The sequence below is a fragment of the Lampetra planeri genome, chromosome 50, assembly GCF_965212315.1.
Source record: "Lampetra planeri chromosome 50, kcLamPlan1.2.h2, whole genome shotgun sequence".
Classification (NCBI taxonomy): domain Eukaryota; kingdom Metazoa; phylum Chordata; class Hyperoartia; order Petromyzontiformes; family Petromyzontidae; genus Lampetra; species Lampetra planeri.
In genome coordinates this window covers 1,318,408-1,344,426 of record NC_136156.1, presented here as the reverse complement: position 1 = coordinate 1,344,426, position 26,019 = coordinate 1,318,408, and the positions used below count along the sequence as shown (strand labels likewise).

The window sequence follows — 26,019 nt, the reverse complement described above, 5'->3', positions numbered from 1 at the left end:
GTGACGAGGGGGGGTTGAGAAACGTGACGTCACATCAAAATGCGCAACTTTAAATAAATATAGACAACACGTTCTACTTAATTAAATAGACTTTTTAATAAATGTTTTCTCCTACAACATCAGAGTGCAGCGCCACATTAAATACGCACTACAATGACAATAGTTTAAAGCGATTTGAAGCATGTTTTTTTTGGGGGGGGGGAGGGGGGCAGAGCTTTGTGACGTCATATTTGAGGGGGGTCTGACTTTTTGTGACGCCGTGTGACGAGGGGGGGGGGTCAAAAATCGTCCAAAATCGCGTGACATCATTTATGGACGGCCCCTAACACGGAAAACCGGGGAGATAGAATTGAGGTATTTGCAAATTGTGCCATTTCAAGACAATACCGTTAACTACCTCGATTCAAAAACACGTTTGCACGGCCAATCAGTTTTACATACACACACATAATTTTAGATATATATGTAATAAAGGACTCTCTCTCAGATGTCGATCTCCGTTGTCCTTTATTGGGTTCGTAGAATCTCGTTACCACGGCGTCCTCGCTCAGGCCCGCGTCCCTTCCGACGATCTCTCCACAGCCACTCGGCTGCTCCGATATGCAGTCTCCCTGCTGCTCCGTTAGGCAGTCTCCCTGCTGCTCCGATATGCAGTCTCCCTGCTGCTCCGCCTTGCAGCCACACCGCTGCTCTGCTCTCTAGCTTCACTGCTGCCCCGTATACAGCTAGCCTCCCACAGCCGCTAGCTCTCTGCGTCTGACACCGATGGCTGACGGTGTCGACGTCTCCCACCGCGTGGCGACCGCGCCACTCTCTCCGTCCTGCCCAGCGTGGCCTCCTCCTGTTTCACTCCGTCTCAACTCCCCTTTCCCCTTCCGGTTCTCCCCCTAAATCCTCTCTCCCACGTGACCCTAACTCCGCCCACTCCCCACGTGACCCAGACTCCCCCCCCCCTCAATCCTTGCTCGCATTACATATAGACACATGTCTGCTCCGAGGTCGCTGCACTCGACAAGACGACTCAAATACCTGTCTTAATAACAATGGTCAAAAAAAAAAAATTCTGGCCTGGACTTTTGCAGCTGTTTTAGACTAATTTCAGGGTGTTGATTCCAAATCTCATCTCAGATTTGCTCTATCACATCATTTTTATGCTATCGGCATACCCCATTTTCATTGATTTTACCCGAAATTAACTCTGTCACTTATGATTGCAAGTTGTTGCGAGTCAGTGACTGCTTTAGTGTTAAAATATGGTGCTGTATTTTTAGGATAGTGTGTTTATAATATAATTTTATGTAGATATCCACATTTATTTAATATTTTTCTTCTGCAGTTTTTATTGAAAATGCAATATTTGATATCTCAAAAACCTGATATGATAGACAAAAACTGATGCCAGATTTTGAATCAGCACACCGTTGGAATACCTTATGCCAGAAAAAGTGTGTTGACCAGTGTAATCAGCCCTGCTCGAGCCTGCACGTATTTGCTACACAGTGTATTACTTCTCACCTAATCACATCTACAAACGCATACCTCCTGCAACGTTCTCTTCCAGAGGTCTGCATTGTGTTTGTAGCCCGTCTGGCCGCGAAATCACAGCAGTAGCAAAATAACAAACTCCCTCTCTTTGCAACGACAAAGCATTAGTGCCACTCGTAATTATATGCATGCCAAGCCATCATTTATTGATGAAATACGACGGTACATGTCATAGACGATTGAATGCACGTAAAAAGTAGTAAAAACCAAATCAAAGCATTAAACATTTACACTGTTTTTGGCAGCCTTTTGACAAGGTTGGGGAATAAATGATACATGCGCTGTTTGGCATTGGTCAATAGGATGTGCTGATCACATTACACTTGCTAGGGGTAAGAATGTCACTGCTATCTCTTAAGGAGACACGGCGATACTACAATCACCCCCGTGTGCAAGTAGGCACGTCATCATTGTAACATTCTTGTAGTTGACAGTCATGAAATATGGATTGTGCCTGTCAGACTCGTAGAGGGGTGCTAAGACCGTTGGGACCTCGGATGATCTCATGTTATGATATTGTTCAATTCATTGCCAACATCATCATCATCATCAATGTTACTTTAACAGTATCATATATTTGCATAAAAACCATCGTATAGTTAAAATAAAATGTTCTTAATCATCAAGTTATTTGTAAAATATTTAACTTTACAATAAAAAACAGAAATATATCGTTGATTAAACCCATTAGCTCCCACAAATGTTAGCAAATATTTAAAATATTTTTAATGTGTTTTTTAAAGTAATTAATCAAATATTAGAAGCAGATCATCTGGGCAATAGCACACAAAGGATATGTTGGTGGAGTGATGGCTCAGTGGTTAGCGCACCACTGCACTATGAACCCAGCGACCCGAGTTCGATTCCTGGCCACAACTAATACGTGGTGAATGATACCTGAATAGGTTTTGGGTTGCCCCAATCTGCGCTGTCCAGGATGGTGAAGTATGGTAAAACAACTGCCTTATCCGACATGGCCTGAGAAGCCCTTTATTATTACAGTATTGGAGTTAGGGTACATAAATGTGTGTGTAAACACGAGAAAGTCAAAAAATATTCACTTAAGTTATACCATAACATACAAACGTGAGTATTAACATAAGCTTATCATTAGGTAATTGCAACTTTATTTTAGGGGTTTGATTTTAAACATCTTTTTGACTGCTCCTCACATATATAGGCAAGCATAGACACAGTTTTAATGTACATGCATGCTGTGTATGTACACATTTACCCAATGCTATATATTGTACTGAGTCTGGATATAATAATTATCTTACGTTTAGTGGAGGATTTATATTAATGGCTAGACCCGAATAGGAAATGAAACCATTTGAAAGCCCTTAATTCTACTAAACCAACAGAAACATATATAAAAGCTATATTTAAAAAAACCACATTTCTTAATGTGAACTATTATACACCGTAAAACCCAAACGAACATATAAATATTATAACCAAATAGGACAAATTGCATACAATGTTCATAATTTTTGGTTACTTGAAAGGCCATTGGTGGTGTGTGTATGCAGGCACAACGATATCGCATGCATGCAATGCAATTGATGCATCGGACAATTTTCAACCTTACTTCTTCTTAGCCGAACGGTATTTGCACAGGCACAGCACAACGTGGTTCACGCGCAAACATATGCCCCTGCTAGCCCACTCTCATAAATTCACTGCTCAGATTACATGGACGGGAGCAAAGCGTAAACACTCGCACTGTTTTGCATTGTGCAGCAGCGCGATTACTCGTGCAAGCGCGCGTGGGAACCTACGTGATGCAATTTAGCGCGAGTGGCGATTCTAATGGGGGGTGGGGGGGGCCTCACATGCCTCCTCTCTAAAATGAAGATCAGTACCCCCCCCCCAACTTAAACCGCCCACCCCCCCAAATTCAGAAAGATCTCCTCTTGGTGTATTCATATTATTATTACGCTTGTTTAACCCAGAAAAGCCTCTCCGAGTCTCATGACTATAGTTCAAGAGGGTACTGCCACATTATTCGCAGTAGGGGGAGCAATGATTGCTAGGGATAGTCACTAACTGAGTAATTTGAAGGTTAAAATAAACAAGTGACCAATGTTTGACAATGACGCCGGTACACGATGGCCTAGTCTTGCGAATTACAAGTCCACTGTGAAGCAGACGACGGGTAGTATGGTTTATACAATTGCAGTAATATCCAGGGCAGCCCGCTGGATTCGAACCGTGAACCTCTGCAGCAGGAGCAAACATGCTACCACGAAGGATGGGAAGGCACTATAGTGAAATCTAAAAAGGTCATCAAGGGGTCACAGTGTGGCTGAGGGCTACCAAATGTCTCCATCACTTCCTTCCTCCTCCAAGATCTTGCTGCAGGCGCACAGCAGACAACATCACCAATGTCTGCTGTTAAAGACTTCCCCCACCTAACCCTTTCCCATTCCGAGACGTCCCTACCCGAATCTCAGAACGCGCAAGCGGCTCACTGTTCATTTTATTGAGAGGGGTAGCGCCGTTGTTTTTAAAACACATTGTTACTCACCGCAGAGAACCGTAGCGACACGACCGCACTCTACGAAAGCTTGCGCAAAACAGTGCTACACACCCTCCCGCATGGCCTTGTGGGAGCCTCAGTACCGATCAAGTTACGTTATTAGATTTTTCTTCCTGTTCCGTTCACGTACATCATTGGAAACGTCATTGGAACAGAGCCGGAAGAAAAACTGATGACGTACACGTACATCATCGGAACGGGAAAATGTTCAGGAAGTTTCACACCGAGTACATAGGTGCCTCCTCTACCCCCACCACTACCCCAGCTTGCATTACAATACAATTTGCATGTACACAATATATAAATGAGTCCGCGTCGCAAGCACTGCATTAGCTGGTAGCCCTGTTCGTGCCCCCTGTTTAGTATGTCCTAGAATCACTACGGGATATGTCATGTACACTACTCCAACATAATGCGATTGGTCCAAGGTTATATTTTGTTTCACCCGGTGTGAACGTAAGCAACCAGGACAAGTCTCATTTTAGCGGACGTGCATTGCGAGTATCTGAATCAACCGGCGTGCGGAATGAATTTGAGTGCTCACACCGTCACGGCACGTTGGCGATGCGCGCGTGTTCCCACGTCGGTGCTCGTGTGGGCTGTGCAATCGTTTTGTGTTCGTGAAATCCCGTCACATGGCCTCGAACTCGTCGATGCGCTGCTTCGTGTTGCCCTGGCGGATCTGCCGGAGCGTCTTGTACTTATCGCGGCCCGCCTTCACGTTCTCGCTGTGCAGGATGTCCATCTGATTCTTTTTCGTCTCGTCCCGTGCCTTGGCCAGCTCGTCATTGAGTGCCTGAGGTCAGCCACGCACGCACGCACGCGCACACGCACAAACAGAATAACAAAAAAATTTAATCACACAGGTCAAGGGCGCCACACCCGCAGGCACGCTCGCACACAGGCAAGCACAAAATAATTTATGAGATCTCTGTGCCAGAGTACGTTGAAGTAAAAAAAAGTGGTTGCCCTTGTGGGGAAGGCCTGTCAATTTTGCGATAATTTATTCGGCTTCTCTTCAACCTAATGTAGCCGTAACCGATATTTACGCAACACCGTTTTCTGTTACCGGCGTGACTGCTGAAGAGGCGTGTAAATATCACTTCAAAAGTAAATATACACTCCGCCGTCCTTAAGGCAACATGCCAATACATATTCAGCACATTTACAGCACGTATAGATGTGTATATACCAAGTGGAGCTGGTAATTGAAATACCATGCTTCAGTCACTTAAAAAATCTGCACACCTGCCCCCATCTCTTCTGCTATCATTCCCCATCAAACCGGAAAGCTGTCATTAGCCCAACTTTGTCTGGTAATTTCCAATCTCTCCAACAGGGCACCTCTGTTCAGCTTAAACTAACCATTTTCAACATTTATTTTTTATTTTACCAGGTAAGGTCCGTTGAGCTATACAGCTATTTTTAGGAAGCGACCTGGTCATAACTGATGGCTCAACGAAGTGGCTTGTCACGTGGGACATTGATAGCAGCAGCCAAATACTCTAAACGCACTTTGATTCTCAATGTGAAGAGGAAAAATGGAGGACCCGGAGAAAAATCCACTTGACCACGAGGAGAAAGACACGCAAACTCCAAATATACAAATAGGGATCAAACCCACAACTTCCTGTTCACCATGCGAGAGAGTTAACATTTCGCCACCACGACGCCCAACCTGCAAACACCACTTGTTCCCTTAACGGCTCGTCGAAGGCTACACAGGGAGGGTGGAATCTTTGTCTTTGTACGGACCTGCAGCTGCAACTTGACGCGCTCGTTCTTCATCATCTCGGTGACGCGCCTCTCCTCGTTGCGGTCGTTGTTGAAGCCGTAGCCGTACGAGGGCAGCTCGGCACTGCCCTCGTCCCCGTCCTCCTGGTAGTCCCCGTAGAGGTCGGAGGGTGACGGTGGGTTGGGCAGGCCAGGCATCTGATTCTGGTGCTGCTGCTGGTGCTGCTGCACGTAGCCTCCGTTTCGGCCGTGGGCGTTTTCGTACATCATGTCATGGTCTGAGAAGCCGAACTGTTTCTCGTGCGGAGCGGGCGAGTGGACGTTGGGCTGGCCCACGAGGATGAGGGTCTGGGCGGGAGCCGAGTTGTTGTGCGGCACCACCTTGGGGGCCTTCATCACTTCGTCAAGCTCCTTCTTGGTTTTCAGGAGGTTGTCCTGAGCAAGCTCGGCCTACGAATGGTCAAAGCGAAACGAAAGTTACAAAAACGCACGGCGTTATTTTACCAGCAGTTTCATCGCGAGGGTGTTATCGGTGTCGTGAGACAACCATTAGATTGGATACCTCGCAGATGAGTGCAACCCTTTGTATGAGATAGATAATGGCAGAAGGAAGCGGATACAGAGCTACTACTGAGATCCCTTCAATTGATCTCTGGTCCGTGCAATAGGGGACAGCACTTTCCCACTCGCCCTGGGTAATGTTCATAGCATGACAGCCAAACTGATGTTTTTAATTCTGAGAGCTGGAATGTATCGGAATGTAATGTGATCTATTTGTAAGTTAAGTACTCTAATCACAGAGCCACACCTCCATAACTTTAAAAACAAGGCTGATGTTGTTTTGAAGTCATCGGTGACTGGGATGAGACAATCCACAGACTTGAGGAGCCTGACAAATTTCAGGTTGACTGAAGTTGAATCTATGATTTCAACCATTGTCAGCTTAGTGTCTGTGACCTCTCACCCAGCCACCTCCACAAAGCAGAACTCATTCAAATCAAAGACCTTGGCCAAGTTGGTTCAACCAGAATAAAACAAGGATTAAATGTGCTTCGGATGAGAACATTATTTCATTTTAACGTGAATATTTCAAAATTGTAATGGTGCAACTTCCAAATGTGCTTAATCTAAGGCCTACTCAGCCGTAACGTAACAATTGTGTTTAGCTAACAGACGGCGTTCAGGCACACACGAGAATTGCACAATTTGCTACAATTCAAAAGCACTACCAATCATTTATATAGCCCGCATTCCCAATATATCATTTAATAGACCCTCCCCCCACGCCCATCTGGTGAGTTTCCCATTCATTGGCATCTAGAGGTCACGTGTAATCAGGGGGTCCAAGTGTTGGCATTCACCAACAGTTAGCCGATTTAAATAGCCGATTTAAATTCGGTGGTCATCATCGTTGAATAGCTAAACACAATTTCTGCATTCATACATCATCCATCGCACAAGCTTAAGGGGGCTGTCTTATGCCCAAAGCCCTGTGGGCCAATAAACACGGAACTGAGTTTGGAATGCAATGCGGTGACTCGAGGGGTCAAATAACAGCAAATCAAACGATCATTTACGGACGCAATTGAATTCCTGTCGCTCCTGCAATAACAAACAAAAATAATGGTACACTCCAAATCCAATACACTGCTTTGCCGCACATACGCTGGTTTATACGATTCGGATTATACCACTGTTTTTCAGCGTGGTGGGTGGACTTGGCTGTTGGATCGGTGTGTGTTTGTCTGTGCCGTGTACCTGCTGTTGCCACTCCTTGGCCTCCATCTCCTTGTTCTGCTTGGCCTGTTCGAGCAAGGAGATCTGCTGCGTGTACTGAGCCAACTCGATTGCCTGCAAACGAAAGGGAAAAGGTCCATCGGTCCATCAAGGCTGCAGAGGGGGCAAGAGGCTGTTTGAAAGCACGCAACACTCACGCGCGTACTCATTACTTACCGTGAGGCCGTTCGCATTACAACCAGTGCCCACTCTCAAACCCGCACACCCGTTACACAGACGAACACACACAGATAACGCTCAATCTTCCGCTGACGGATTATTACCAGAGTTGTAGATTAGCCGTGGTTGCTTAAAAAGGAATCTATCTCCATGTGCCACATCCTTTCTCAATGACGCCAGCGATCGCGGCCTTCCATTTAGCTCCGTTCATGAAATTTACTCAAGAACTACTTCGCATTCGATACTCCCAGTTGCATCGAATTGTTCAAATTACTTGGGTCCTTAATTTGCTTGCACCTCAACATTTCCCAGTCTAAACATTGTATTTAATCTACAAGCAGAATCGAAATATATAATGTGGTGTTCCATATTGTGAGCTTTTATCTTGTTTTGTTATCACTGTTTTAACTGCTTACAGCAATTACAAAATGTATTTGGCTTATTTACCAAATAACTGATTCCCAATCTAAATTAATCTCTGATGGCAGCGAGGGATAACTTTAAAATAATAAATTAAACAACACGACCTGTAGACACACACACACACAGCAACACACGCCCACGCTTCTACAAAACAACTATCACGTTAAAAAAGCGATGTCCTGCTCAAATGAGCGTTGAGACGTGCTCATACCCCGTTTACAACGCTCGAATTCCACATTCCTATGACAAGGGTCAAGTATGTCCATATGACAACCATTGCTGAAATTTCAACAAAGCGGTACCCATTTTCTTGACCCAGGAGAGATGATGGGTTGAGTCAACCCCAACCAGGAATTGAACTCGGAACCTTCCAATTGCAAGCCGCTCACTGAGATGGCCGTTATTTATTCATACCACTAAACGGATTAATCGAATCAAGAAATATGAATTTTTTGGTTCAGGAATCCTTAAGTAATTGAAGTGCACAGAGGCGTGTCTGCAGGATTGTGACCTCTTTATGGAGGGCACTTAGGAGGGCGACGACACGAGGTCAATACTCTGAGAGGTCATGGGCCCTTCGGCCCTCCGCAATGACAAACCACAGAGTGATGCGTTTTTCGCGATAATGTCTTGCCTATGCAATGGATCTTAGAACCTGAAATGGTATTATTTTGCGTGCTGAATTTCACGGGCGAATTAGCATTCTATCTGCAACAAATAAGTAGCGGTTTGGGACCGAGGCACAAAACACGATGCAAGCGCTCATCACCAGCCAGGCTCCATGAAAATTAACGGAGCCGCCCCGAGTAAAGATTTTGCAATCGGTCAAATCCACAGTCGCTCGAAATCAATCAAACAAATCTCTCAATGCAATCAGGCGACGAACCAGGCAGTCGACAAAAATCGATGAATAAGTTAATTAATTCCACGGAAGCGCGTCGTTTCTGACACCGCGCGTGATGTTCTCTAGCAAGCGTGCGGTGGTGGGGTAAGCGGAGCAGTGTTGCTAAACAGCACGAGCACAGCCACAGTGTGGGTGTCGTGGGATCACAGACAACCCCAACATCTTTACAAGCGGCCAAGCGACACCGGCACAATTTGAAAAAAAAAAGTGATATTTACGAGTCTTTTTTTTTCTACTTTCAACAAAGTGACAGAAATCCTGACGATTTGTGCGTAGCACAAAAAGAGCAGACTCGGTACCGAGTCAGTAGCCAGTAGTGGAGTGAAGTCAATTTAATTTTCGTTCTGTAGAATTTCTCTTATCTGCAATGGAGTGGGAGGAGGCAAACTTCCCGTACTCCTATCAGTAATGGAACTAAAAACCACCGTCAACTCAGAATGTATATTGGATGTCACTTTTTTAGATCTTGAATGTTTGACTTTCTTGGCCCAATACACAGATAAGATGTTACACTTTTAGATTTGAATTCTTAAAGTTGTATTAACTTTCATTGTGAAATATGATCTGTTTAAATATGTAAATAGCTTTTAAAAATTTTACCTTTTTTTAGTCTACGCATTTTACAGTTTGATCATTTAAGCAAAAGCGACATCGCATGACGGTAACTTTGGCGGGAAAAGCGCGCACATGAAATCATGGGAGTGATGTCACTTCCTGTCAAGTCACGTAACATTTCGTGATCAATCCAAAACTACTATTTTAGTTTTTTTCCAAACAATGATTCATCAGAATATCGGGAACACATCCCTCCTGGGAACAATTCACGTCAGACACCCCCCCCCCCTTCAAACTCCCAAACTCCCTCTGGGCCCCTGACTAGTCGACCTCTTGAACGCGTCTCACCAGCTGCTCCTGAGACATCCTCTGGTTGTGAGTCTCGTGCTCCAGCCTGGCCCTGGCCTCCTCGGCCGCCCTCTTCTGGTCCTCCAGCTTCTTGGCCTCCTGCAGGGCCTTGCGTCGCTCCTCCTCCAGGCGGGCGGCACGCTGCATCTGTTCGTCCAGCTCTACGTGGGGAAGGACAGGTGGCACGGTTCACGGAGGGCCCCCTGCACTGGGAAGTTTGGTGTGGCCAGATCTTTTGTTCGTGGAACACGCACCTCGGATTAGCACGGTGGGCTACGTACGGTGCGAAAGAAGTTCCACGTGCAGTGGCAGCAGCCTTAATTTGCGATGGCGACGTGAGCCGTTAGTGTGCCGGTAGGGGGTGATGTTTGCTGCCGCGTGTGTGCGCGTTAGTCCCCCATGGAGTGATTTGGGGTGCGACTTTCGGATGGAGCAACGTTGGAACCCTGACGCTCGCCACACAATTGCCTACTCCTGCCAATGGTGTCGATGGATCTTTAAAGTCCGCCGTGAAGCAGACGGTGTCGGCGTCACCACCTCGGGAGACAAAGGCGGCTGGGCGCGGTGCTGGCCACCCGCCCCCACGTGTGTCGTGCCGGCCTTCGTAGGTGATCGCTAACAGCTCTTGCCCTAACAGTCTGCTAAGAACTACACGGGGGATCTTTGTCTTTGCGCGTGCGGCGTAAGTAAGGAGCGCATGTGCATGTGCTGGTAATCTCAGTCAGCCCCGTGACCTTCCACCGGCGGGCGTTCGACATTTCACGTGGCCTCAAAGTGCACGCAAGTTAATCACGCGCATAACTGGCGTCACCGCCACTTAGTGGTGAATGGCGGTTGTTGCTGTGCACACAACAACCCCGCGTCGAGCGCTCCCCCGTCACCTTTCTGGGCGATGCGTGTCTGCTCCTCCACGTGCTGCAGGCGAACCATGAGCTCCCGCTTCTCCCTCTCCGACTGCTGCCGCTCCACCTCGGCATTCTCGCGCTTCTTCTTCTCGTTCTCCAGGAAAGCCCTGCGGCGCCAGGATGGGGGTCGACACATTTACACCGCTCGTAAAATAATAATAATCATCATCCGTGCGAAGCCGTCAGGTGTGGCAAAAGCGGCCAAGTGGTCAGAGCGCGGAGCCTGAACTGGGTTTGAATCCAGGTTTCCACTGCCCCGTTATTAATTCAGGTTTTTGAGTGTAGTGAAATAATGGTCACCATTAACAGCACGAAACACACACCGAACTTCTAACCCTAGGAAGTAAGAATAACGGCTCGACTGTCATGTGACAATCGCTGATCTCTCTCACACCCGTTTTTTCCCTTCGCAGTCGTTGGTGCGACTCATCTGAGGACCTTCAACTCTCCACACCTGAGAGCCCAGTTTAAATCTGGAGCTGCTGGAAGCTCCCCACACACCCAAAGATTATCAGCCGTGCCACAATCACCCTCCATAATCTCACTTTTTAAATTATCAAACCGCATCGCCGTCGTACTACACCGGTCAATGCTTGAGGCTAGAGAGATTAGCCTTGCGGGAAAGTGGTACGGCGGAGCAGGACTGGTGATTGAGCAGTGAGAATATCGTCTTGGGTCAGGTCTCCATGCAGCTTTGAATGTGAACGTATTGACCGCACGACTGTGCTATGAACCCGCATTTGATTAGGTTGGGCTGCTCCTGAGCTCTGAGCCACATGGCGACCTCAGGCCATGAACCCGTCTCCTCGTTTTCGAACAGCTCTTGACTTCCTTAAAAGCAGCACCCATTTTAATCATCCTAGATGAATGGTGGCCTGATCTGACCCTCGGCTGGCATGTGAACTCGCACTCGCTGCCTTCTGATCGCAAGTCTGGAACTCTCGCACTGAACCAGCAGGCAAAGAGTTGTAATCGAATTAGAGTCTTTAAAAAAAATATGCCTGACCATCTGTCTCGTCTCAACACGTAGCAGTTTATAATTCAATTGCACTTTCATTTACCCGGCTGGGAGGCTATTAAGGCCCATTGTCCCTCAAAAAGGGAAGCCTCAGTGTTGAACGCGGTTATTAATGTGCTGCTGTTTCGCGAGAGATTGTTTTTAATGATGGGATATGGACTTAGACGGAAATCACGACCTCGTGTTACATTTGATGTTACACGACACAACCTTTGTGGGGGTTTTGGCCATTGTGCTGCTCTGCAGCTGTCTACCGATGCCTCTCCAGGTCGGTACCGCGCGTGCGCGCTGCTCGCCGCGAGAGATCCGACACTTCGCTCCACGTGCTCCTTCGGAAGGCGAAATGAGCCGCTCACTTCATCCCTCGATAACATCGGATTGACGGCCGCTGTTGATGCTGCCGATCGGCTCGACTCTCCGACGTTGTTGTTGTTTGGTTGTTGTTGTCGTTGTTTGTGTAAAAACAACGGCGTGCTGGAAGCTTCTTCAAGAAGCTCTCAGCACTGTGCTGCGAAACGTCGGACATCGTGCCGAACAACACGTGGCAACGTTCGGAAGGCACGACGGAGAGAGACGTTACGAGATGTAGGCTAATGTTTTTGCCACAAATATGTGTGGTTAATGCAGACATGATGCCTTGAAAAAAGGTATCTATTCGGCGTTTTATTGCCAGAAAGGGTAAAGCCTATTCTTATATTTTTTTGTAATTTTGAAACTGGCAAAAAAGGACCCATAGATGCACCTTTCCAAATCTGCCAAGTACACTAGCTGACATGATGCCTCACCACCCCAATTAAAAGTTACACTTAACCTTCAGTGTAAAAAAACAGATCGTTAATAATTACAATAACAACGTATTTAAATAGGCCAAGGTTAAAAAAACAGACAGCAGGTTAGGGCTAAAAGTAAAGTTGATGTATTGCTTGCTAGAGACATTAGTTCTGCAGACAGGGGGCACACTGATCACATGGACGTGGTCACAACCTCTGGGTGTCATTCCAAAGTTCACGTCCTCTTGTGCGCTCATGCTCCTAACGAGCGCTGGGCTTCGCCCGCTTTCCATTGGCTTCGAAGTCACACACTTACAACGAGCGCCTGAAAAACTGGAGTCTTAAAAGTGTGATGACGCCGGAATTTTTCGATTCGGCAACCCAGAAAGCATCCGAGTAAAAAAAAAAGTTCTAACCCCTTGGTTCAAAAAACAAACAAAGTAAAGTTCAATATATTTGTCACCAAACATTTAAGGGCCTTAATTCCTCTACAATCTTACAGTTTAGTTCCTCCTCCAATAATCGTGGGCCCTACATTGTCTTCATTTTACAAAATTATTCCCAACTCTCAACTTAAAAATCAGGAGAATTAAAAGGGAGTCTAGAAACGGTTTAAACCGGAAAAGCTCAAGACGGTGAAATTGTTTTGCCAAGGTTTTTGTGACCTAGGTAATAACGTCAGATTGTGAATCATCATTATGATGATCATCAAATACCGCGAGTTCACGATTCCTTCCAATTATAAAAAGAGCCCTTGCTGGACTTTATGTTATGAAAATTACCGAAGCAAGCGCGTGACTAACAGACCGACTCGCTGACAAATGAAGTTTCTTATCATGAAGCCTGAAGGGCAGCCGGTCCTATGCAGAGGGTGAACCTTCGTCAACCCTGCACCCTCCCCACCATCACTCCCTCCATCATCCACCACATTCTCTGAATTATGATGCACTCATAATCCGGTAGGCGCGCGGGCACGCGCGTGTGTCCGTGCGCGCGAGCCACCAGATTTGCACAACTTTATTGACACCGGCTGTACCCCCGACCACTTCCCGAGTGGCCTCACAAAACTCCGTGGCAACACGGCGGACCGACGGGTTTCGATTGCGCAGGGCGCACGCACCTCTCCTGTAGCTTCACGTGCTTCTCCTCCTTGGCCTGCGCCCTCATCTGCTGCACCTCGATGGAGTCGGGCTGCCGCCGCCGCATGTACAGCTCGTGGTTGCCCATGCACAGCGCCAGGATGCGCTTGTTGGTCTGCAGACGCGGCGAGTAGAACACAAAGTCCTGCGCGGAGTGGGGGGGGGGGGCACGGTCAGTACACCACGAGAATCACCGACGCTTTGCGCACGGGCTGACGCGGCCATCTTCAACGTGCGTCCGTCCTCGGTTTGGGTCTCAATGTGCTCGCAACTGTTCCGTCAATTAGGGGTCAGTTGTGACGAGCATAATTCCCTTTATGCCAATATTAACTATAAACTATTTTTATTTTTACCAGGCTGCTATGAATTTCTACGTGATAGGCCCAGTTCATTGGGCTATCATTTGTGGCCCAGTCGCTTCTGAAAACAATCTATATCGCTCAGTGGGCCTTATCTGGTAAAATAAAAAACGTTTTAGTAGTTTGTACCCGACCTTCATGGTCCGTTCTCACAGTATCTAACCATCCAGCTTTGTGTCTTCCCTTTGCTCGACCCCCTCCCCCAGTGTCACTCCAATGGCTGTCTCAATAATCTGCCCTCCTCCTTCCTGCACTTGCCTCGTTCCTCTCAATCTCCACTCGCTGATAATATCTACAATGCTGCGTCGCCAAATGCTTCAGTGAAATTATATTTCCAAACCCGTGGCGACTTTTATCCCTTTAATTTGGTGCCATTTGCACGAGCTTTTAATGGGCTATTTTAAAATTGGGGCAATTGCCAAATTAAAATAAAAAAAGTCTCACTGCTCTAATGAGCCGAAAGCAGCACTCTCAAAGTGACATTGTAGAAATGACTAATTACAACAATGGGCAGAAAAATAATAATGGTAATTGTGCCACATATTTATCCATAAAAGCCTCACTCAGTCTCAAACATTTCAGTAGGGCCCTGAAACGAGGCGTTTGCTCAATGCCAGGATTGAGAGTTTGGTGCCATGTGGGAGGAAGACTGGGAAAGCAGAGAAAACCCACCAAAGTTCCACACAGATAGATTCAAGAATCCAGAATTCCCAAGTAACCGCTCATCCACCTACAAACCAGACACTTGTGCTGCTTAGCTTCTGAGACCAGAAGAGAATAGGCAGATTCAGGGTGAATGGTTTTGTATTGATTAGAATGAAAATGGTCTTGAAAGTGATTCTCTTCATCAAATGAGCATCAAGGTGGTGGTACTCATTGCCTGTCTACAGCCCTGAACACGGCGGTGGAAATTCCACATTCCCAAAGTGTGGATGGAGTCTCTTCAAAGAATACCCGCTGCTGACTTTCCCAAACAAGTGGTACAGGTACTCATTGTATCGACCCCAGAGGAATTATGGGCCGAGTCAACCCCCAACTAGGATTTGAACTCGCAGCCTTACGATCGTAAGTTGCTTCTCGCTCTATTGCCGAGTCACCTTGCTGGCTCTTCCCACTTCAGTAAACATATCGCTTTACATATATACAGACAACAATTCCCCAGTATAGCCTTAACAGACTGTTGGGGCAAGTGCTGTTAGCGAGCACTTATGAAGGCCAGCACGGCACACGAGGGAGTGGGTGGCCAACACCACGCCCGGCCGCCTTTAGTGGCGATGTTTACACACCATACCAGGTACTCATTTTAGGCTGAGTCAACCTAGCGGAGGCCCAGGACTGGTTCAGGTAAGCGATAATTGTCACCAATGTTGGCCATGAGCAGTAATCGAACTCAGGTCGCCGGGTTCATAGCGCAGTGCTCTAACCACTTCACCACCCCTCCCCGCAAATATATATACACACACACAGAATTGACTTAGTCATTAAATCTGTCAAGTCAACAAGCCGTGTAAGTGGCAGATCAGGAGGCTTGAGAGGGAAACTCACCGGGGCCTTCTTGTCGATGGGTCTGATGCAGAACTTCTTATCCGTGAAGGAGATGTTTCGGATCTCACTCCACGGAAAACCGATCTTTGGAGTCAGCCTGTGTGCAAGATCGGATAAAGCTGAGGCTTACCAGTAATAAGGAGAAATCACCCTCTGCAGTCGGAAGACCTTGCTCAAATAACAACGTGTCACTCTGCGACATACACCGCTTGCTGGAAATGTGGACGTTATTAGAAATGTGAACTTCACAAGGGAGGCAACAAATAAAACGTTTTATAATTTGCGCACAAATAACAGTAAGCTTCTTGAAACAACGATATGAAAAAAAGGTCACGTGGGGCCCGGCACACAACGTGCGTCTTGAGTTTGAAGAAAATTATCTCCAAGGAAGCCGCACAGCTGGCGCAAGATGGGCAGAGGTGGAGAGACCCCAGTGTCTCGAAACAAAGCCGGAAGGGAACTAAAGCAGACGCCCACAAATATATCTACTAATTTTTTACCAGGTAATGCCCACTGAGCTATGCAGTTCGTTTTTCAGAAGCGACCTGGCCACAAATGAGAGCTCAACGAAGTGGCTTATCACGTGGAAATCTATAGCAGCCAAATACTCTGAATGCGTGATGTTGATTCTAAAAGTGGAGGGGAAAACTGGAGGACCCGGAGAAAAAAATCCACGTGACCAGAGAGAGAATACGCACACCCCAAATATACAGGTGTCAGGGTTAGGATCGATCCTACCAGGCGAGGTAGTGAACATCTCACCACTGTGGCACCCCTACGAATATATAGTCCAGGGTTGTCCATAAAAAAGGTATCGTCCAATATTGAACAAACTACAATTCGACCGAGTTTGAACTGAGCAACTTCAAACTTCGGCAACATTTCCCTTATGCACGCGAAACGTTTGTGTGAACCGCAAACAACGTCATTTTCAACAGCGTGCAGCAGAAGCACTGGAAGAAACCGCAAGGCGTTGGGGAAGCAGCCGCAGTCGCGGTTGCTGACCAATGCGAGGGACCCTCTTCCGATCTCGACGCGATAAATCCTTCGCGGTGCCCAGTGGCACACTGGCACGGCACGGTTGGTGTAGGGCCCTGGTACAAGGAATTAAATGCCCCCCCCCCCCCACCAAACCGGGGCCCAGTCCCACCTCCTCCATCCCCGCCCCACTATTTGTATCCCTCCCACCTGGGGGCAGTGGGCTCCGGTGCAGTTACACCGCCTTCACACCGCTGGCCAGGTGCGTGCGCACTGCACTTCCATCGTCCTAGCTCAAACTACTGTCTGGTTGCAAATTATTTAATGATTCGGTGTGCCAATAAACATAGAACATGTTGAATACAAAATATATGCCTCTTCATGTTGCGCAGCACTATATCCCGCCAGGTCACGCTGAATACCCAGCAGCCCATGATGAATACTGCACGCGCGCACCGCTGATTGTCATTTTCACGCGCCCCTAATTAGCGCTCTCCATCCGCTCGTGAATGTTTTACGACAATCAACCTGCACACACCGACACGCGTACCGGCTCACTGCAAAGCCCGGACCGGATGCCTCGTGAATGGAAGGAACGGAGCCGCGGAGGCAGTCGCGTGTGGAGAGATCACACCGAGGGCATTATCTCTGAGTGCACTCCAGAGGGTCGTTTCGACCAATGCTTCACCGCTCTGGTGTCGTGCGGGTTGTGGCGAGGGGGGCGGTGACGGGTCTGGTGAACGGGGCAGTGCCAGAACCCATTTCATATGGTCACTCTCGTCACCGTGTTAGCCATGGCTGGGGATCGAACTTGAGGCAGCTGACAGCGCGGTGCACTAACCACTTGCGACGTCATTGCCCCTCATATCACTGGCAGCTGATTGCAGCTGTGGATACCACTGGCACGGCAATAGGCTGGAGCGGGCACACGATTGGTAGCCACAGTCGTAGCTGCGGGTATACTGGGCGTGGTGTGCCGGGTGTAGAAGTAGCTTTATGGGTCCGGAGACCCGGACAGACCCAGCTGAAGAAGTGAAGCCAGGGCCCACGGAAGTGACATTCCCTTCCTCCTCAGTACACGAGGGAACCCGAGTCTGTTACGATTTTTAAACCGCATCGTAAATCCAAAATACAGGGGTTTTTACTCGGGTTCGATCGCGTAAATATAAATGTGTCGTTGTCTTAAATCTCACCTGTTTTTACAACAGGCTTTTCCGTAACCTTAAGAATCATGTCAGGCGCTTTGAAGGCCTTTGCGCGAATTACGCTGTAGAAAACCGACTTTATAATTATTTTCACACGATTATTAATTAATCGGCCCGGCACGCGGGAGTTTCCGTACGGCCGCGGTGGATCGCCAAACGGGCCGAACGAAACTGTCCCCCTTAGCAAGCAGGGGGATCGCGAACGAAACTGTCCCCCTTTAGCAAGCAGGGGGATCGCGAACGAAACTGTCCCCCTTTAGCAAGCAGGGGGAGCGCGGGGGTCGTACTTGTCGTTCTTCTCGTAGATGTTGAGGCCGAGCGCGTCGACGCCCAGCTGAAGGTCGGTGCCCTTCTTGTTCTTGATGTCAAAGTAGTTGACCCCGTACATCTCCAGGTCCTGAGCAATCTTCATGTACTCCATGATGGCGTCCTCTCTGCAAGACACCGAGGGCACGACCCAGTGAATCGCTGCGCCATCACGGACTGGGCAACACTGGGGAACGCACCGGAGGCACGGCGCTTGCCACGCTCTCGCGTGCCGTGGCCAGCCTCATATCGGGCGCTTGGACAGCGTGGCCCGAAAGTCAGGACACGTCGGGTTATTGTACAGGAGTTCTTATATTTATTGTAAGAAATCAAGCAGGGTTTTTCATTTATTTTAACAAATGTTTAAACTGACTTCTATTAACATTCACGCAAATATGAATTATCTTTTGCAATGAAGTTAGGATTTTTAAAAACTAATTTAACTCGTTCGTCTTGAGTCATTTTCTGTCCATTTTCAAATGTGATTTTAAAAGGAAAAAGAAAAATAGATATTCATTATATTAGAATGTTTACCCTTAAATTAATAATTTAAATGTTTTAGTGGCAGTGTTAACTTACATTAATTAAACGTATGTGTCCTGACATTTGGTCTAAAGATATACAATGAATATTTGTTTGTGTGATTATTTCCTCTGTCTCACTCCTCAAATACAAACGCGAGTGAAAAACATAACAATAACAGACAAACATCAGGTCGTCATCATCATCAACTATGATGGTGTTGCTGCTCTGTGGCTTTACCCAATTGGCTAATTTGCGTGCGTCATTTTTGAACTTGATAAAGTCAGAAAGTGATGCTGGGACCAACACATGGCTTGATCTTCTTTTTTCAAATAACGTCACGGGATGGCCCCCAACGTGGCCGGTTAATACCCCCGCAGCATTAACCAGGGCTGCCGCTGAGCTTCAACCACGAACCTCTGCAACAAACCGGTCGTGTGATCGCCCGCTTAGCGAGTAGATTGCACGGGGGAGGAAACCGGGATCAAGTGGAGCGAGACTCGTGCGCGGGCGAAAAGACGGCGCTCACGATGTTATTGGCGCTGCAATCTCCGTGGCGCTAGTTATAATTATCCGACCAGGTTAAGGCCCACTGAGTAAGGTAGCTCTGTCTCAGAAGCGACCTCGCCACACATGAAAGCTCGACGAAGCGGCTCATCGCGTGGATATTTTATAGCAGCCAAATACTATAAACATCATCGTTAGGCCCAGCAAAGTGGGGAGTCTCAAACACAAAACGATCCCTGTGTGAGCCACCAACCACCCCCACCACCAATTCCAAAGCACCGAATTGGAAGCATGCGCTACGATGCCAGGAAGGTGGGGTAAGGCAGTGGGCAGGGAGGGGGTTGAAATAAGAACATGTATTCCGTGCATTCTTCACGCAAGCACTCTCCTCTCTCCCCGCGCGAGGGGTGGTAATACCCTCATTTGAAAACCAAATAAAATACACTACAAGGGACCGTCGGCATCACCGGTGGCTTTCCGCATAATGGGGCATTTGCATGTCTGCTGGGAGAATCAGAAAGGCCGTTTAATAAAGTATCTTATTGCAAAGGGGAAGGTTTAAACAGCTCAAACCCACGGCTCTCATCTCTGCGCAACGGTAATGGATTTAATTTAATCCCCGTGCAGTTATATTTGTACTTATCCATCCCTATTGTATTAAAGTGCAAATTCTTCTTTAATGCGTATCGGTTAGAGCTTTGAAGTATTTGCCAATGATCTAACGTAATGCATTTGCTAAACGGCAAATAATGGCGATTGGATGGAAAAAATATGTATATGATCTGTTGAGCGGGTGATGCGGTTCTGTAAAAGCATGCCCACAACACAAGCGAAACGAAACAAAGCTAAGATTAAAGCTTCAGCCGTTAATTGGGACAATGACGCTCCCAGCAAAAACAAAGTGTCCCTTTACTTTGTAACGCCTCAAATTGAAAATTAGAACACCTAGCCACAAACTTTAGGTCACGTTCGTGAGGATCTGCGCATTTAGTTTCGGTTGATGCAGAGCAGGCGATATCATAATTCACATTTCACAGCCCTTAATCAAGCTACTGCTGGACGAATGCCTTCCCCAGACTGTGTCAGTCAAAGGGGGGTTGTTTGACCATACTTCACCGTGCTGGTCATTGAGAGTTCGTGAAATAGCGGGCCGTGAATTTGTTTGAGATACGCACCGATGCCAGCCATGGCTGGCAATCTAACTCAGGTAGCTGTATTTCATAAGGCACAGTGCAATAATAAGCACTTATGCCAAGGCCCCCCAACTGTTATCAAATCAAAACAGGGAGGAGCAATGCAAAAGTGCAGGCAGCAGCAGCAGCAGTATTTCTTGGCTCCAGTTCAACCCGTCCTTGGCATCAAGTGTCAACAATCCGAATAATAATAACCACAGATTTGAAGCTTTCGTGACTGCAAGGAATCATATTCTGAGGTTTTTTCGGTAAAGTCACGTGACTTTACCGAAAAAACCTAAGAATAAAATAATAACCACATTAATTATACTCACGTGGATTATAGCAATGCATTTTGGGTTGGCACGCGGTTTACACGAACAAAAACAAGACAAAGTCCACCCACAAGTTGTCGTCTTTAACAAACCGTGGGGGTAAATAAATAAATAACGCTGAAACGAACACCTCTTACGTCCACGTGTGGTTGATGTACACGCCAACGCACCCAGCCACCGTTGTCGCCTCCCCAGTGCTTACGTGCAAATGCAGCGCCAGGCGAACATGTAAGGCCGATTCAACGTAGCGATGGTCTGGCTTTGCTGGTGAAGCAATGAACGTTGAAGACGGTCCAGGGTTTGCTTGTGTTGCTGTGGAAGCTATGTTCTCGGAGACAGCCGTGTGTGTGGCTGATGAGATGCGTTAAAAAATACTTTTAAAATATGGTACGTGCAGGGATTATATATGGGAAGGTGGCATTTATGTAAAAACATGTGAAGGATGCACATTGTCCGATCGTTTATTTTGTTAGAGAATTGTCCAGAATTACTCTTAACATCACTCCTCACTGGTGACAGCCGTGGCTGGGAATTAAACTTGGAGTTGATTGATTCGTAGTGCATCGGGCCAACCACTGCCCCCACCGCTCCCCACAAATATATACAGCACACACATATATGACCAGACACACACACACACAAACTTTAACACCTAGGGCAGGGGTCGGCAACCTGCGGCTCTTTACGGGCTGCTTCTTGACGATATGTACGTATGTACAGTATGTACTCAGATGCATTGCGGCTCTTGAAATACTGAATTGTGTACCGAATTGGAAAGAAATGGCTCTACTTGTTATTTTGGTTGCCGACCCCTGACCTAGGGGATGAACGCACACCGGCGTAATACATTATCAATTGAAGACCGCCTCCGCAAAAAAACAGACAAGTCATGTAATGGAACATCAACCCAAAACACAAATGGACACCACAACGCGTTAACCATTTCACTCCAGTGCCCCCTTGACTAATGTTCTGTGCACGGTCGTAATGAAAAGTTCACTCCCTTTAGAAATACCACGGAGCGGTTGTGTTTCTATTTTATTCAGGGCCAAAGGCTTGTGCTCAGCTTCCCACCAAACCACACGATCTATCGTATGTGCGTGTGTGATTGTACATCTGAGGGCGTGCAAGTGCATTCTGCACGTACATGTGCACCTTCAGATGCGCTTCAGATGAGATGCACAACCTTCCTTTGTTGTTACGAAAAAATGATCATTGGGTGTCGTTGTGGACAATGCTCGTCACAAGATAAATGACACACAAAGTGCGATTTACTTCGCATGGATATGTTATTCATAATCAACGTTTTTGGGTTAGATCGCGTTATTTATAAATGTGTCATAACCCTCCACCACCCGACACGGCCAATCAGTAAAAAAAAGTGTCTCGCTGACAAAAGACAAATAGTTCACTGCTTTAGCCCACCGGTGTGTTGAAGCGTGAAACCACAACATTTAAAATGTTTGAGTACGACGTTTCGCTAGTAATTGCATCCAGCATCATCGGGCAATTCGCCAGTGAACTATTTGTCTTTTGTCAACGTGACACTTTTTTACTGATTGGCCGTGTCGGGTGGTGGAGGGTTACGACACATTTATAAATAATGGATATGTTATATTGGTTTATTTACCAATGTGTTATTATCCTACGATGGGCGTTGTGTCGTGAGATGAAGAAATCCATTCGGAATCTCGCAGAGCCATTGGCGGTGGAGTGACCGGTGGCAGCGCGTTTCGGCCACCCCGATGGCGACCGCTGTGAGTGCAATAGCCATAAAGATCCTGTGACCACTCCGCACACCGTCTGCCTCGCGGCGGACTCGAAAGATCCACCGATGCCACGGGCTGGAGTAGGCGGGCGTCAGGGTTCCAACGTTGCCCCATCCGAAAGTCGCAACGCAAATCACTCGGTGGTCGGGCTAAAGCGCACACACGCGGCAGCAAACATCGCCCCCTACCGGCACACTAACGGCTCACGTCGCCGTCGCAAATTAAGGCTGCTGCCACTGCACGTGGAACTTCTTTCGCACCGTACGTAGCCCACCGTGCTAATGGGAAGTGACGTATCCTCATCTCTGCACCTCATCACCAACTTGAAACCCATGCATCAGAGGACGGCCGTGGAAGGCGTTTTTCGCGGGGCTTCGCCTCAAAAAAGATTCCTTGGAGCGGCATCTTCACCCCTCACACATACTCTTAGGTTTTTTTTCGGTAAAGTCACGTGGGTAAAAATAAAAAATACAAATAATAGAAATAATAGAGATAAAAATAATACATCTATTATTTTTCTTATTCTATTTTTATTTTTTACCTACGTGACTTTACCGAAAAAAACCCTAAGAGTATGAATCCTTGCAGTCACGAAAGCTTCAAATCTAGAATCCCTCACACAGTTGCTGTTGCAGTTTCCCTATAAGAGATTGCTTTTTTTGTGCATAACATTGAAACCAAATTCGTTTTTTTTATCTTCCAAGGTATTAAAGTGCAAAAGCAAATGCATTGATGGTTTTTATTGTGCAAGCCGTTGGTGTGACTGGTCCGGGAGCTTGCACTGGAGAGCCCAGTTAGAATTAGGAGCTGCTGAAAGCTCCCCACACACACCCGGGATTCGATTCTCAGCCGTGCCGGCTCAACGCTCTGACCCCGTCGCCACCACCACAGTCACCTCCATAATCTCACTTTTTAAATTATCAAACCGCATCGCCGTCGTACTATAGCGGTCAACACTTGAGGCTAGAGATATGAGCCTTGCGGGAAAGTGGCACGGAGGAGCAGGACTGCTGATTGAGCAGTGAGAATATCGTCTTGTGTCAGGTCTCCATGCAGCTTTGAATGTGAACGTATTGACGGCGCACGACTGTGCTATGAACCCGCATTTGATTAGGTCGGGCTGCTTCACTATTATTTGAGCAAATTCCCCATGGTGTATAAAAAATAAAATAGAAAATAGAATTTGTGCACTCACGCAATCCCTCACACGCTTGATTAAGCGGCGTCATTGGAAGGCGCGCATCCCGTTTCTGCGTTGACCCCGTGACCTCACAACTGGTTTGGCGGTTGACCCAGGGTGAAGCGCGTGGCTCCCGCACTTCGAAGGAGCCGAGCGAGCCGCCTCACCAAGGCCGCTCCCCGCGTCCGGGATTGGCAGGGCAGCCACCGCCGTGAAAACGCAGGGCCGGCTCTCCGAACCGAGGCCACGAACGAAGCCAGCACATTTCCTGGGACGGACGATGACTACGATCTCCTTGCTCTAGTCTCAGATGTCGGTTTGCTCGTTTAAATAAAAGGCTTGGAAGGACCCCCCCCCCACCTCCAACCCCTCCCCCCCCCCATCTTGTTGTCATGCATATTTATATTTCCAGCCACATTGCACAGTATGCACGTTCATTCATCTGCGCATATTTGACCAAGCAAATATAATCAATTGAGATTAAACATAACAGCAATCATCGGCCCCTTACTGGCCCGCTTGCAGGCCAGGTGCTGCGTCACCTTGTGCCTTAGGGACAGCTGCCACTGGGGGTGCCCCTAGGCTAAACCACATAGCAACCATCGCCCCCGACTGGCCGACTAAGGAACGAACGCTTGCAGGGCCAGGTGCCACGTCACCTTGCGCCACACCGGGACATCTGCCACTGGGAGTGCCCTTTCAAATGTGTTGAGATGAGATGTGATGCAAGTTGCCCATCGCGTGTCCGTGTAAAGCGCTCCGAGGCGCTCCATCAAGAACACGAATTATGAAAACATCATTAACGGATAAACGCGTTCTGTGTCAGTACGTTTGGATCGTGCACGTCACCCCTCGTAGCGGCCGCTTCTGGTCACGTTCCAATAACACCTTCCGAGTTTAGAGCCCATTGTCACAATTCGCCGATGGATGGGTGGATGAATGTAATGTGGTTATGAGAGTCGCATGACCATACTTCACCACGCTGGGTAGCGTGGATTGTCTGAGGGCAGGTGTCGAGGATCAGTCCAGATGTCACTCACCGCTGGATCTTAGCTTGTGGCCGGGAATCGAAGTCAGGGTCACCAGGGTTCATGGTGCATTGAAGTGTCGTCAAACAACCGTCATGGTCTACATGGCATGGCCCTACACGGCATGGACGAGGCACTTCATCCAGCAGTAGATTGACAGAGAACTGTAATAACAATGTGGTAGATAAGCACCGAATTGGCGTTTTGTTAACGTGACACATTTTTGACTGATTGGCCGTGTCGGGTGGTGGAGTGTTGCGACACATTTATAATAACGCGATCTAACCCAAAAACCTTCATTATGAAGCACCGATTAAGGCCAGCTTATCAAATGTATATATCGTGTGGCCATCACCATGCCCAGCCACCTTCGTCTCCCAGTGCTAGCGTTTATACAGCGCGCCAAGTACTCATTGAAGAGGGCCTCAGATGTTCGCCACTGGTGTTGACGGCGAGCGGGAATTGAACTTGGGTCTGGGGCGCAAACCCCGATGCCGCAGCTTTCCACCACGGTCCCCGACGCGCACGCAGCGGAACGATTCTCTTACCGCAACATCCCATTGTGCTCCGAATGCCACGCTTGAATCCTCTCCTCCCACTGGGCATTTGATAGCTTGTGCTGCTCCAACACACTGCACATTCAAAGAGTAGGGGGAAGGAGAAAGAAAAAGGTTTAGTTTATTAAAACCTCCCCGCGCACACGTGCGCGCACACACACATATACGTGCACACACTCACGCGCACACGCGCACACACACACGCAAAAGAGCACATTGCATTGCACGCTTTTAGACATTGGAACCCACGTGCCAGTGAGTGGGATCGACATTGCGGGATGTTTGCGCTAACAAGGTAACGTTCCAAGACGGTGCCACGCTGCCGTTTTGGAGTAATGCGGAGTTGGCCGATTCACTCTGCAACGATCGCAAGCGGCTTCTTGCGCTGTGCACAACGCTTACTCAACGTTCGGGATGTATCGTTTCATGCTGCCCATAAATTCTTGGAACGGTGTGCCACTGTGTCGCGCTTCTACGGGGCCTTCAATCCGGGTGTGACAATGCCGCTCGATTGTCATGGCTACTTACCATGGTCAACACCTGGAGGCGTTGTGCGAGGTGACACAAAAATGGGTGCACCCCTGACCTTTCAAAACGGAGGCGCAAACGGAAAATGCCGCGCTAAAAAATGAAATGGCTCCGCTCGCTCAACAGTGGGATGTTTGTCACACGCAAAAGAGAGACCAATTGCCCCCCCCCCCGCCTCCCCCCACGTAG

General features: G+C 47.7%; 1 protein-coding gene across 2 annotated transcripts in view; it reads right to left on the bottom strand.

Annotated features, from left to right (window-relative positions):
* Window positions 1-1,665: 1,665 nt before the first annotated feature.
* The window catches only part of LOC144734209 (radixin-like), a 64,951-nt gene continuing 40,597 nt past the window's right edge, over window positions 1,666-26,019 (bottom strand). For both annotated transcript variants that reach the window (XM_078616312.1, XM_078616311.1), the window contains 9 exons: window positions 25,294-25,377; window positions 18,214-18,360; window positions 15,744-15,840; window positions 13,821-13,984; window positions 10,889-11,019; window positions 10,008-10,168; window positions 7,580-7,672; window positions 5,843-6,271; window positions 1,666-4,883 (listed from right to left, as the gene is read on the bottom strand). In XM_078616312.1, coding sequence (XP_078472438.1) covers window positions 4,719-4,883; window positions 5,843-6,271; window positions 7,580-7,672; window positions 10,008-10,168; window positions 10,889-11,019; window positions 13,821-13,984; window positions 15,744-15,840; window positions 18,214-18,360; window positions 25,294-25,377 — 1,471 coding nt within the window. In that variant the 3' untranslated portion in view covers window positions 1,666-4,718. The remainder of the gene's footprint in view (window positions 4,884-5,842; window positions 6,272-7,579; window positions 7,673-10,007; window positions 10,169-10,888; window positions 11,020-13,820; window positions 13,985-15,743; window positions 15,841-18,213; window positions 18,361-25,293; window positions 25,378-26,019) is intronic.